At 37.0% G+C, this 13,839-nt stretch overlaps 1 protein-coding gene across 5 annotated transcripts in view; it reads right to left on the bottom strand.

The window, feature by feature from the left end:
• ARHGAP26 (Rho GTPase activating protein 26) overlaps positions 1 to 13,839 on the bottom strand; it is a 256,484-nt gene that overhangs the window by 48,208 nt on the left and 194,437 nt on the right. For all 5 annotated transcript variants that reach the window (XM_087709586.1, XM_087709588.1, XM_087709587.1 and 2 more), the window contains exon 20: positions 13,110 to 13,266. In XM_087709586.1, the coding sequence (XP_087565712.1) occupies positions 13,110 to 13,266 (157 nt within the window). The remainder of the gene's footprint in view (positions 1 to 13,109; positions 13,267 to 13,839) is intronic.

Genomic DNA, 13,839 nt, shown 5'->3' with positions numbered 1-13,839 from the left:
CTATTTTCTGTGGTTTGGCTAGCCAGAATGTCTTAAAATAACTAGCCAAGTGAAAGGAAAAAGAAGCACAAATACAGGCCTTAGTTAACCCTTCGAGAGTCTACTGCGAGCTATAAGAAGAATATGTCTACTCAAAGAGAATCGAAAGTTAACCATAACAATTAGATTTAATTTGCTATCTTATATTATTTCTCTAACTCAACAGCGTATATTATGTTCTAAAAAAAAATGTTGCAGTCACAGTTGCATTTGAGATTTTGAATTAGAACATTTCTGCTTGTTTGGGTATTATTATTTATCAATAAACTTCTGATTACCAACTATTAGATTACAAATACTGCATAGCAACTCTCTTGCTACTTATTTGTCTTGCTTGCAATTACTGTAGTGATTAAAAACTGAGCAGTTTGTAACAATTTAATCACTGGTGAAAAATAGTTTTACCACTGATGTCGCTGTACTCTATTTAGCATTCGATACTTTATTCAGATTTCCTGTGTGTTATGTAAGCAGCTAAATCATAAAGTAAATGCAATTTTGCCACTCAATTTGACTAGATGTTTTTTTCTAGATACTAAGTATTCATACCCTTCTTTTAAATAAATGCAGTGAGTGTTCCATTTGATATTTTATATCATTATTTTTAACTGCCTAGAGGAACTCCTGAGGAGCTGAGTGGCCTTAGAACCATAATACACAAATAAAATATTGAAGTTGTAATTATTTTCAGACAAAATGGTGACTTTGCTACAACTGCAAGGCAAGGAACAAAGGGGTTGGAAAGCAGGTCTATGAAGAAGTCTGTCTTCAAACAACTCCCTGAAATATACCACATGGAAATACAAGAAGGCACTTGAATCCTCATAGACATCTCTCTCTTAGTGAAGCCCTAATGAAGAGACTAAACAGAAGTAGAATGACAAGTCTGATGTTCTTCCATAGATATTTGGCCCAAGTAGCTAAAACAAAACAGAACCTTTTGTACTGCAGAGAGGAAATTAAGACGAGAAAAACGGTTTACTTTCCTTCTTGACTTTATGATAGTGGGAGTGGTTAAAGAAAAACAAAGTAAAATATTAAGAGCTTCCTGGTTTGTCCTTTACTTGCCCCGTTATCTCAGGAGTGAAATAAGGGCAAAAGCAAACTAACAGAAATGATGGAAATTGCAGCCATCATAGTACTGGGAATAATTAATTAATCAATGGTTTTGTGTTTACCCGCTACTGCAAATTGGTCCCAAGATGAGTGAGAATTGTAAAATCCAGAATTATCAACAGGTTAGGCTATCACTTTTGAAAACTTATGAACTGGGCAGAAGAATTGATTAATAATATATGATCACTGATTGATAGTCAAGGTAGCTAATTTAACCAAAATAATACTAAAATATTCATCATTGTTTTTGCTGTAAACTTATTAATAGCAAAAGCACATACTGTCAATGGTGAAGCAGATTAAGACTAATTCTCTCTCTCTCTCATACACACACACACACACACAATTTAATAAGCATTAAATTGATAAGTTTGCAGATGTTTGCAGAAATGAAAAGACTTCATTTTCTGGAAGGCCAGAAATGAAGACTGAGGAAATGGCTAAAGGAAAAGAATTTTCTAGTCTAGAAACATTTAGCATGGAAGAATAGCCACATTTAACCACTTAACTCAAGTTTACACTACTCTGATGAAGCTGACCTCCATACATTAATTAATGAAGCCAATAATTTATTTTATAACTTCCTCTGAAAATGTTGGATTTTTTTATAAGGGCCTAGGTGGATTGTAACCGGAGCATAGGCAGACCTTTGTGCATGCTGTGTTCCTATCCTAGTTGTCAAGACAACTGTTCTGATTTGCCCTGAGGTGAAAATGTCCAGCAATTTGAGAAGTTATCTACGTATTAAAACAATATTAAACTGACCTACAGGCTAACAAATTTACCTAGAGCATCAGCTAACCCTGCAATGTATCTTAAGATTTAAGATTACAGCAGTTCATAAAATTTGCTTATTTATCTGACTGAAAAGTATAATAACCAAAATTATACTGATCAATGTCATGCTGGCCTCTCTTAACAATTTTGTAACTATTCCCTAAAGAGAAGCATGCAAAACTACATCCAATGAAATGAACTAGAAGTCTGCTATTATTATTTTTTTGTAAAAACATAAAAGAAAAAAGTCATCATCCATAAGATAATCATCTTTTAAAGCTGCTATTCAAAAACCAGATTCTGAAGATAAAAAGCAATAGATCTATAATGAGGAGCAGAATGCTATAAATGAACTAGATTGACAATCATATACCTGAACAAACTATGGTAGATTATATCTGAAGTGTATTGAGTTACCACAATGGTTCAATGAAAGTGTAGTTCACAACGTAATTCATGGCTCAGTGCCTTTAAAATGATCCATCATTTCAGAAAGATTAAAGTGACAAAGCACTTAGAAGTCAAGTTCTGTGTATAAACCTAAAGATGGTTATATCTAGTATAACTTATGGTGCTTAAAAAGGAAAGTTTCTTAGTGTGAATAACTGTTGTTTATGATTTCTGCAGGAATAGTTGGTAAAGCTCTTAATTTACATATTCCACATTTACACACCATTCAACAGAGACAACAAAAAAACAAGAAGGAAGCAAAACAAGACTAGAATGCATCCTCTTCAGTAGCCACTATTCAGATAAGCAGGGATTAACACCAGACAAATAATCAATTCTTCAATCAAGGAGCTCCCAAGGAGAAAAGCATACCCTCATCCTCTTCAGTAGCCACTATTCAGATAAGCAGGGATTAACACCAGACAAATAATCAATTCTTCAATCAAGGAGCTCCCAAGGAGAAAAGCATACCCTCATCAACACTAGCAGAGTAAGTTACTGTATATAATCAGGGACAAAACCCCACACTTTTTAATGAGAGTAAGGAAACATCTGCAAGCAAACAGGAAACAGCCAAGCTAGAAAGCACCAGGGACTTCACAAAGCTCTCAATATTCTGGACAACAGGTATGGGTTGATATCCTGGTCATCTCTAGGAAACAACTCTGATCAGACTAATGAACAAAGGCAATCCTACTATCACAGAACTTCTAAATACTAGGAATCTTTTAAAAAATAAAGCAGTTTGCTTTTTTTGTAGGATCAAATATCACTTACAATGTCAGGGTTTAATATAGTGCTTATTTTTCAACTTTGAATATGTCATTAATATCAGCAAACAGTTGATATCATTTGACCTATCTAAGCCTTTCCAAAAGGAAGAAGTGGATGCAAATATGGTATCAGAAAAACCAGTACTGCTCGTCAAGACATCACCCATTCATGGCTGTATATATAAATCATCATCTCTTTGAACAAACACTCTATCTGCCTGATCAGAGCTATAGGCAACAAAGCATTTTGGAGAGTATCACAAGATTCTTAATTGTTTATGCCTGTTGGGGATGCATTAACCTAGGAATTCTTGAATCACATGAAGAAACAAATAGTCCACTACAGAATAAGTACTATCCAGAAGTTACAGAGAAAAGGAATTCATTTTAAGGAACATATCTTTCATTTGTATATTTTTGAAGGGCATCTGAGAACTTTCAAAACATTAAAAAAAAGTATCACAATCAAAAGTTGGGTTTATCAACATTAACAAACCTTCAGTATGTACCGTAGAACATTTCTGTAGGAAAATCAATCTTTCTTTCATGGTACATAATCTAAAAATACTGCTGTGGATAGTAGAGCTAGTAACTACAATAAAATTGGATGCTGATATCCTGAGATAATACAGAATTATTCTGGAGAGAAGATCACTTACAGGGTATGATAAATGAAGATGATGATTTTACTTGATCACTTGGAGATAAGAAAAAAGACTGTTAGCATTGCCTCTGACCAAAAAAAACCCTGGATGTGAACTGATACTGGGTAAACATAATTAGACCTCTAAACGTTCTGTTTATGACAGAACATCTCCTGATATTACATAGATATTGGGGTAAAAAAGGAAAAGGCTGCTTCTTAGAAGAATGCTACTTCCTGGATCAATATTTAAGAGAACCTTATTGTCATAGAAAACCGAACAGCTGGAAATAACTCTGTTTTTTGTCTGGTTGGTTTTATGCTCATTAGAGCTTCACATTGACACATGTTAAGTGACCCAGATCCAGGACTCAAAAAGAGAAACAGAGCTTTTAAAAACCTGTTAAAGTATCAGATAGAAAAAGGAACATTTGACAACACAGCCCCTCTTGTAAGATACCCATCTCAATCAGGATGGCTAGCAAGGGAACTTTTTTCCTTACATCCTAAGTTTTGACTGAACTCTACTTTCAGGCTTCTTTAGGGGAATGTATCCTGAACAAAAGCCCAAATATCCTGCAAGTTACATGACCATTTATTATAGATTGCTGGTTGATTCATTTTGGGATGAGAGCAGAACAGTCAAGATCTTATCAAAATAACTGATTTGACTCAGCCCCATGCTATCAATAGAAATAGCTCCAGTTAAAGAAGTATGATGATTCTTGAGTAAGTGACTCTCTATGTGTTAGAGCTCTTATAGTAAAATAGATAGACTTGCAAGTCCCCAAAACCAAAAATTACAGGGAGAGGAGAGAAATGCCTCTACCATCAACATCTTAAGTTATGTAAGAGAATGGGCCAAGATCCTTTTGATGCCCCCAAGCTTTGATTCCCCAATCACAATTAGCAATTATATATCAGCCAAATATTTCTCTGCTCCTCCTTCGCAATTTATAAGACTTATAAATATGGTTAGAGAAGTTTTTCACTGTCAGGTATTCCCTGAATTAAAACAAACTCACTAGATACACTTTATGCCAATATCAAATCACATTTTATGATTCATTGAATAAAATTGTATAGGGGAACCTTAGAGACATTCTTGATTAATCGAGAGAAGTAGGACTCAAAGCGATCTGAAGTTTCTGATGAGAGCAACTTTTGCATCTCATTTGGAAACCAAGGACCCAGAGTATGGAGGAAGAATGGAGAGCCAATCAAGCACAGTAATCCCACGGTCATTGAACCAGTTTTTGGTGCTTTTGGCAAAAGTTGCTCTCATCAGAAAAGAGGACTTTGGACCACTGTGCTTCATTAAGACCAGGCTCAACACAGCCATCTACCAGGAGATTTTGGAGCACTTCATGCTTCCTTCAGCAGATGAGCTTTATGGGGATGCTGACTTCATTTTCCAGCTGCCCACACTGCCAAAAGCATCAAAACCTGGTTCAATGACCGTAGGATTACTGTGCTTGATTGGCCAGCAAACTCATCTGACCTGAGCCCAATGCAGAACAGCTAAAGGCCTCTATTGAAGCATCCTGGTCTTCCATAACACCTCAGCAGTGCCACAGGCTGATAGCTTCCATGCCATGCCGCATTGAGGGAGTAATCGCTGCAAAAGGGGCCCAAACCAAGTACTGAGTACATATGCATGCTTATACTTTTTAGAGGTCCGATATTGTTCTATGGTTGGTTGGTTCAGGCACAGTTTCCGTATATAGTCATTTGTTTTCTGATCATGTAGACTGAGCCCGCTTATGGTGCGTAGGCATCGCATTTGGAACACCTCCAATTTTTGTAGTTGAGCTTTTGTAAAGGTCCATGATTCAGATGAATAGAGGAGTATTGGTATGATCAAAGCATTAAATATTTTCATTTTTGTGGGCCTGGATATTTGTTGGGACGACCACAGTCGAAAGTATAATTTTGCGAATGTTGTTGAGGCTCTTGCTAATCGATGGTTTATGTCTTCGGTATCGATAAACGTACTGGACAATATCTTCGCACCAAGATACGTAAATGTTTCAACACATTTTAAAGTTTGAGTATTGAGCAGTAGGCCAGGATCGGGAATCTTGTGTGCGAGGCAAACAGTCTTGGACGTGTTTATGATTAAGCCAATCATTTTTCAGCAACTCCTGGCCCAAAATAACCATTGAAGCACCCGTGCCCAAAACCTGGAAGGTGCATAAGAACGCCCCACGGAAAACATGGATGAAGCTGATTGAAGAAGACCTCTCGCGAATCCATTTTACCATACGAGATGGCAAAACTGCCGCTCAAAATCGCAAACAATGGGTGGCGATGGTTCGGGATGCATGCGACTCTACAGCGAAGGGATTGGCGATGCCGTACCGACGCTAAAGACTCAAGTCAAGTCATATTGTTCTATGTACAATCCTTGTTTTGTTGATTGCATGTAATATTCTAATTTTCTGAGATTGTGGATTTGGGGTTTTCATGAGCTGTATGCCATAATCATCACAATTATGATAAATCACGGCTTGAACTATCTTGCTTTGCATGTAATGAGTCTTATCTCATATATTAGTTTCACGTTTTAAGTTGCATTACTGAAATAAATGAACTTTTGCATGATATTCTAATTTTTCGAGTTTCACCTGTACCTTAACCACCTCCTGGTTGCCACTTCAGCACCTCTTAGAAGGATAGAGCATTGGTGTACTTGTGACTAGCAAGGCTAAAAAAATGAGAAGAATTGCTGGCTGACAGGCTGCCTATAGAACCTCTTAGATGACTCTGCATCTTTTCTCCTATCTGATCTCAGTGAGACAATACTGTGGGGAAGACTGGCAGTGCTTATCAAGAAGTCTGGACTGATTTTCAAAACCCTTCAGAGATGCATCCCTGTATGCCCTACAACGTAGAACAGAGGTGCTATTCTCAGCCTTTCCATTTTCCTAACAAAGAATGGAAGGTACAGTATGACTCCTTAAATAAGTATTGGGCCAATTGCATTTTTGTTATGAAACTGAGAATACTTCCATTTATTTCTCCTGTAGTTACAGTAGATCTGCTTTTTAAGTGAGGGTGAAAGTTGTCATTTCTCTTTACCACTGTGAACCCTGGGAATTTCAAATCTACGAAAGGTGTGTGCGTGCGTGTGCGTGCGTGCATGCGTGTATCAAAAATGAGATAGGTCAAATAGAAGAATTCAGAATAAACTGCACCCTGCTGAGTTTTTAAATCAAACTGAAAAGCCCTCTTCCTAAAAAGATTCAGTAGTCTTACACTTATATATCGGTTTGATATGCCTGTTATATCTGGCTCAGAGATTTGTTCTCCCAGTGACTATTCCTAACTCTTTCTCTACCACTCCAAACTGAGACCGTGTTAAGTTCAAAGGGACTCTGTCAGAAACCTATTGAATCAACACTAAGTGGAGGCAGCTCTGTCTCTTGGAGAGATTCAGTACAATTTGACCTTAGCCTGTCATCCAGAGCAAGAGGCTAATTATGAAATACATAAGAGAAGAAAAAGGGTTTGGATTCCTTAACAAACTTTGGTGGTTTATAAAAACCTTAGATTCTAGTGATACAGTAAACTCCAGCACTGCTTCAAAAGCTCTCTGTTATTGTAGCTTCAAAAGCTGTCTATCATTGTAATGTTATGGTATCAACACAGCTCTCTTTCTCAGTAGTCTTATATAATATATTGGGCTTACATTTTTTTCAAAAAATAATCCTGATAACAGAAAGACATTCTCATTCTCTCTCTCTCTCTCCCTCCCTCCCTCCCTCTCCCTGCCTCTGTGTGTGTGTGTGTGTGTGTGTGTGTAATATATAAACAGGTTTCAGCAAGTCTTCCTGGAATGTCATAGCGTTCCTGGGTCAATTAAATAGAACTTCAGAAATACTTTGGAATACAGAGGTTCGAGGGTAAAATGCATGTGGAATGAACTAAGTTATTTAAATCCTATTAGAAGGGGAAGTCGGTTGGAATTATCTTAAGATAGAAACTGATTCCTGTGTAAAGTAATATCTGATCTACGCTGTTTAACTTTACTAAGAAGGGGAAATCTGGTTAGATTATTTTGAATTACTGTTTGAAAAAGGGGCAAAGAAAGATCATTTACGTTGTTTAAATTTTACTAGAAGGGAAAGTTTGATTACTTGTCTGTAAAGTTATATTTGAATATATGGCATGAACCATGCTGCTTAAATCTTATTGGAAGGGATCATGAGGTTTAGGAAGGGAACGGGAGAGTCTACAGAAGATTGGGGTAAATAGCAAAGAAGTAAGAGACGAGAATAAAATATAGATAGAATGATTTATACTATTTAAGCATAGATAAAGATGGGGGGCTGAGATCAACACAAAGAGTGGTTTCTTTTTTTCTTTTTTCTCTTTTCTCTTTTCTTTTTTTCCTTTTTTTTCTTTCTCTGCTTTTCTTTTTCTTTTGATATATTACTTTTATTTTTTAATCCATATGTATACAAGATATTTTAGATAGAAGGTAGTGCCAGGTGTGGGCCCTGGGAAGCCGGGAGGATTAGGGATGGGGATTAGGGATGGGGATTGTGGGGGGTGGGGTGGGGGGGTGTTAACATAGTCTTAATAAGAACAAGAATGTATTTATATACGGTGGTTCTTTTTTTTTATTATTATTATTATTATTATTATTATTATTATTATTATTATTATTATTATTATTTCCTTGGTTCACTTTACTTTTATTAGATCAAACAACACTCGAATAAAGGCATACACCAAGGAGGGAGGTAGAGGGAAGGAAGAGGGAGGAGTAAGGAAGGAGTAAGGGGAATGTAAGGAGTATGTAAGGAGGGTGTCTGGGGAGTAAGGGGAGAAGGAAGGTTTGAGGGGAAAGGGAAGTAGGAGCGGAGTGTTAGAGGGAGAAAGGAAAGTTGGAGGGGGTAGATGGGGTGTATGGAGGATGCAAGGGTTAGGTGGGGTTGTGAATGATGAGTTGTGTTTCCTTTTTATTTGTTCGTTTTATTCCTTTTTTCTTTTTTTTTTCTTCTTTGCTTATAGTAAATACCCTGTGTATAAATGATTGCAAATGGAATGTGAAAATTGAAAAATTGAATAAAATATTGTTAAACACGGAATACAGAGGTTCCAGGCTCACTATCAGACCAAAATATACTCTGTGTGTGTCTGGGTGTGTCTGTGTGTGTCTCTGTGTGTGTGTCTGTATGTCTGTATGTATCAGTATAGGTTTCTGTAAATTTATGTTAAGAAAGCTGTAGCAACATAACAGGGAAGTTGTCTTCAAAAGGAAAACATTTTTTTAAATCAACTCTACATTTAGATCTTAGAAAATAAAAACAAACAATCCCCCTCTATTGGCATGATTAATCCACAATGTGTCATTTTCCCATTCTTAAATTAGCAGTGCTTAAAAGGATGCTGAAACTGCAATCAACCTTTAAAATAGATTAATGTAATATTCTGCCATCATCAGAGCAGTTTGACACTTTATTACAGATTATTTTTAAGTTCCATTTTTATTAAAACTTTCAAACACGAAGGTAAAGCTAACACAAACTGGTGGGCATTAAGAAATAAAAGAAAGAAGTCCAAGAAAAGTAAAAAAAGTGAAAGAAAAATGGAAAAGAGAGGGAAGAATACAAAAAGGTTTCTTCACAGCAGTTATAATTACATTTTGACCTCTCCCTCTAAAGTTATATCATATTATTATTCTTTCTATAATCAATACTGTCTAGTCATCAAAATCATAAGTGATGTTCATTTTTCTTATTTATATGTAAAAAGTTCATGACTTCCGGTCAGTAATAAAAGTAGATAATTTCTTTTCTGTAATCAAAAAAATACATTTATCTATTTCAGCAAAATTGTCAGCTTCACCAACTAATCATCCGTAGCGTTGAATCTTTGCATTTCTCTGCATATACTACCTGATATCAAGTAATCACCTTGGAAAAAAGAAACTTTTCCAATATGACCGAACTCATATAATTGAAAGGTTATTTTCCAAAACTCAACAACATAATGGGTTTTTAACATATTACAACTGATAATTAAGAGGGTAACGTAAGAGATAAAGGTAAAAGTTCCCCCCGCACATATGTGCTAGTCGTTCCTGACTCTAGGGACAGTGCTCATCTCTGAAAGCTGAAGAACCAGCACTGCCCAAAGACGTCTCTGTGGTCATGTGGCAGGCATGACTAAATGCCGAAGGGGCATGGAAGGCTGTTACCTTCCCACCAAAGTGGTCCCTATTTTTCTATTGGATTTTTACCTGCTTTCGAATTGCTAGGTTGGCAGAAGCTGGGACAAGTAATGGGAGCTCAGTCCATTACGCAGCGCTAGGGATTTGAACCACCAAACTGCCAACCTTTCTCATTGACAAGCTCAACATCTTAACCACTGAGGCCCTATTTCACTTGTAGCTTGCATTTATATATCCATCTTATTTTCCACTCTTTCTCCTTGCCTTATCTCAGTTTAAATCTTGCATTAATTTAGCCACTTCATCTCTGTGACAAAGTGTCAAAATTTTCCTTCTTAATTTTTAAAAACAAGTTGGCACTCAATCCAGACAAGACCGAGTGGCTACTGATGTTCCCTCCCAAAGATTGGCCAAGTATTCCATCTCTCAGGCTGGGGGGTGAAATTATACGCCCCTCAGAGAGGGTTCGCAATTTGGGAGTCCTCCTGGATCCCCAGCTGACTTTAGAACACCATTTGTCGGCTGTGACCAGGGGGACCTTTGCCCAGGTTCGCCTGGTGCACCAATTGCGACCCTACCTGGATCGGGAGGCCCTTCAGACAGTCACTCACGCCCTTGTGACCTCAAGACTGGATTACTGTAACACGCTCTACATGGGGCTGCCCTTGAAGAGTGTTCAAAGACTTCAGCTAGTCCAGAATGCAGGCGTGCGAGCGACCGTGAGTGCACCCAGGTACACCCCCGTTACACCTATCCTCCGCGAGCTGCACTGGCTACCCATTAGTCTCCGGACTCGCTTCAAGGTGCTAGTCGTTACTTATAAAGCCCTACATGGCATCGGACCTGGGTACCTGAGAGACCGCCTCCTGCCAATTACCTCCCATAGACCGATCAGATCGCACAGACTAGGCCTCCTCCAGATCCCATCTACCAGCCAATGTCGGCTGGCGACTCCCCGGGGGAGAGCCTTCTCTGTTGCAGCTCCAGCCCTCTGGAACAAGCTCCCCGTGGAGATCCGGACCCTTACTACTCTCCCGGCCTTCCGCAAAGCCACTAAGATCTGGCTGCTCCGGCATGCTGGGGGGCTGTTGAAATAGCCAGCCCCACTGTAACTATGAATGTTGTGTATTTTAAATTGTTGTTTGTCTGTTTGTCTATTTATCCCCTTCCTTTGTTTATTGTAAGCCGCCCGGAGTCCTTCGGGAGTGGGCAGCATACAAGACCAATAAAATACAAAATAAAAATAAAATACAAAAAAATGTTAGCCTGGAAAGATGATACGGCTTCTATTAATTTTTGGCTGCCACAGATTAATATGGCTGTCTCCCTATAATACATTGTTTCTGTGTTTCTCTGAGTTCAGTGTGAGCTTAGAAATGTTCCCACATAATATAGGAAAAGTCAAATTATCCCTTTATTTTAAATAAGATGATAGAAACTACTAAAGAGATTTCCAAGAGTTATAATAAGCAAGGATAATGACAGGCATATTGGAGAATACAACTCCCACCTCAAAAAATTTTCTTCAGTATTTTAAAATTGAGATAATAACAAAACGAATATAGATGAAAATTGGCTAATTTCATTGTTTTGGTAATATTTCTGATTTTCAAATAGAGTAGTTATTTCACTGATTTAGGATTTTTTTTTTATTTTTCCTTCTGGAAACAAAAATTCTTAGCACCACAATGAGAAGAACACAGTCTATAGGCAATCTTTTATCTCAGCATTTAGTGACTGAACCTGCCTCTTGAATAGCTAGATGCATTAAAACACTGCTTTATTACTAAATGAAATATAAAATTAGTCATCCCACTGTTTCCACAGGAAATGAAATACTCCATTTATTAAGGATTTATTTTTGTCATATTTGAAAAATAATGTAATAGCTTTTTCAATAGCTAAGGACAACAGATTTCTTTTTGAGCCAACAGCATTTTTTTTCCAGTTGTAAAGCTTCTACTGGCAAATACAAGAGATAGGACCTACAATTAAGATGTCAAACCTTGCTGACTCCACTTTAAAACTATTCCATTGCCAGAAAAAAATCAGCCTATATTAGAAGAACTGAAAAAGGAGAGGCTACTTTGCTAATTGGAATGTGTTAGAGTTGTGACTGAACAATGAGTAAACCTACAAAAATGTTTTTCTAGGATCTCAGATTCTCAATAGACTAAACACTTATGTAAGTAAAGGCAACATCAGTTTAGCTTTATGCTTATGACAGTTCTAAAAGTAGCTGGTTACAGTGTAGATACTGGCAAAGATAAAGCAGTTACTTCCTTTACTGGTAAGCACACTAAATTCCAATATTTCAGTATTACGGAATATGCATGGCTGCTACCAAAAACATCAGCTGTTATCTTTCATATCTCCCTTTCTGGAGAATGTCAACCAACACAAAACATCTGTCATTCTCTCTAGCAGCCAGTGGCTGGGGGTGGTAAAATCACACAGTGCAGTGATGTCACACAAATATGTTCCGCAACAAAAGATCTTAGAACAGCAGTCTTTGATTAGGTTTTGTAATACTTAATCATTGTGATAATCTTGAATGGATTCTACTTGCCAAAGAGATATAAAGATGGAGTAGATAAAATTCAAGTGGATAACCCAGAGGTAACAGAGCTTAGAAAAAGAAAATGTTTTGATTCAACTACAATTTGTAATAACAGTTCCTAATACACCAGACTGATCTGCTAAGCCTAAGATTTATGATTTAAATCATTGCATTACAGCATTATCAATTCACAAACAGCAGAAAGACTGGCAGACATTCAGTTGCTGAACAGCTATGCCAAAAGCACTTTCCTAAATAGACAGACTTCCTCAACTTCTAAAAGCAAATGAAACTAAACAATGCCCCTACATAATTTGCGTTAAGTACAAGACATAAGCACAAATCAGCAAGCAGCAGCATAAAAATGTTTTGGGGAAAGGACCCAAAGATTAAATATTTGCCCAAATAGTAGGGTTTTTTTTTAAATATCCCTCAGTACATAGCCAGGAGTTAATTTTACATGATATTATTGAAACAAGAGCCTAGTGGGGAATAGCATCTGTTTCCAATCATGGTATCTGAAGATCAGTAGATAAGAACTGCTGGTATGTTTATCAGGCGTATACTTACAGTGAATTTGGCCGGTTGGGTTTGATAACTTCTGCATTAGATTCAGTTGAGTTCTTGTTAGGCTGAACAGCATTACTGGACTGGAGCAAACTGTTGGCGTTTGATGATGATATGACCGATTCTAGGCTGGAGTTAATTATACTGTTTCTGTTTTCCTCTGAAAAGTAGACCAAATTGAATTGATGCTTTGACATGATTTTTAAGAAAAAAATTTTTAAAAGAGAGAACATTGGAATTTCTGAAAACATATATATTAGAATTCAAATTCAAATTTCAATGTATTTCAGTCATAGGCCAGTACATATATTAGACTTTCTACATTATTTTTAAAAATATTGTTATACTACTTAGGCTCTTATTTCTGCATTCAGGCTGCTGGGTTTTTGGTCCTTCCTCTAAAGATATTTAGCTAAACCATTTCATGCTTTAAGCATTTCCTTCTCTGTTGAACTTTAAAAAATCCTACTCTCTTAATATTGCTGCCTCTTCCTTAAGAATAAACTGTTCCAAATTATTTAGGTAATAGAGAACTGACAGTAATTGTGAGTTATGGTTCCTGCTACAGTTCTAGAACCCCAGAATACATTTTAAAACCAATGAGAGTTTGTTGTGTATGTACAAAGAAGAGTAGACTTATACCTTTTATTCTTAATGGGATCTTCTGGTTGCATTCAGTCCTACAAACCTTTTCTAGCTTTATGAATCAATTTATAGCCATAGATCTCACAAG

This window comes from Thamnophis sirtalis, unplaced genomic scaffold (assembly GCF_051295495.1).
Source record: "Thamnophis sirtalis isolate CommonGarterSnake01/CBP01778 unplaced genomic scaffold, rThaSir2_p1.2 scaffold_3, whole genome shotgun sequence".
Lineage (NCBI taxonomy): Eukaryota > Metazoa > Chordata > Lepidosauria > Squamata > Natricidae > Thamnophis > Thamnophis sirtalis.
This window is presented reverse-complemented; position numbering and strand designations above follow the sequence as displayed.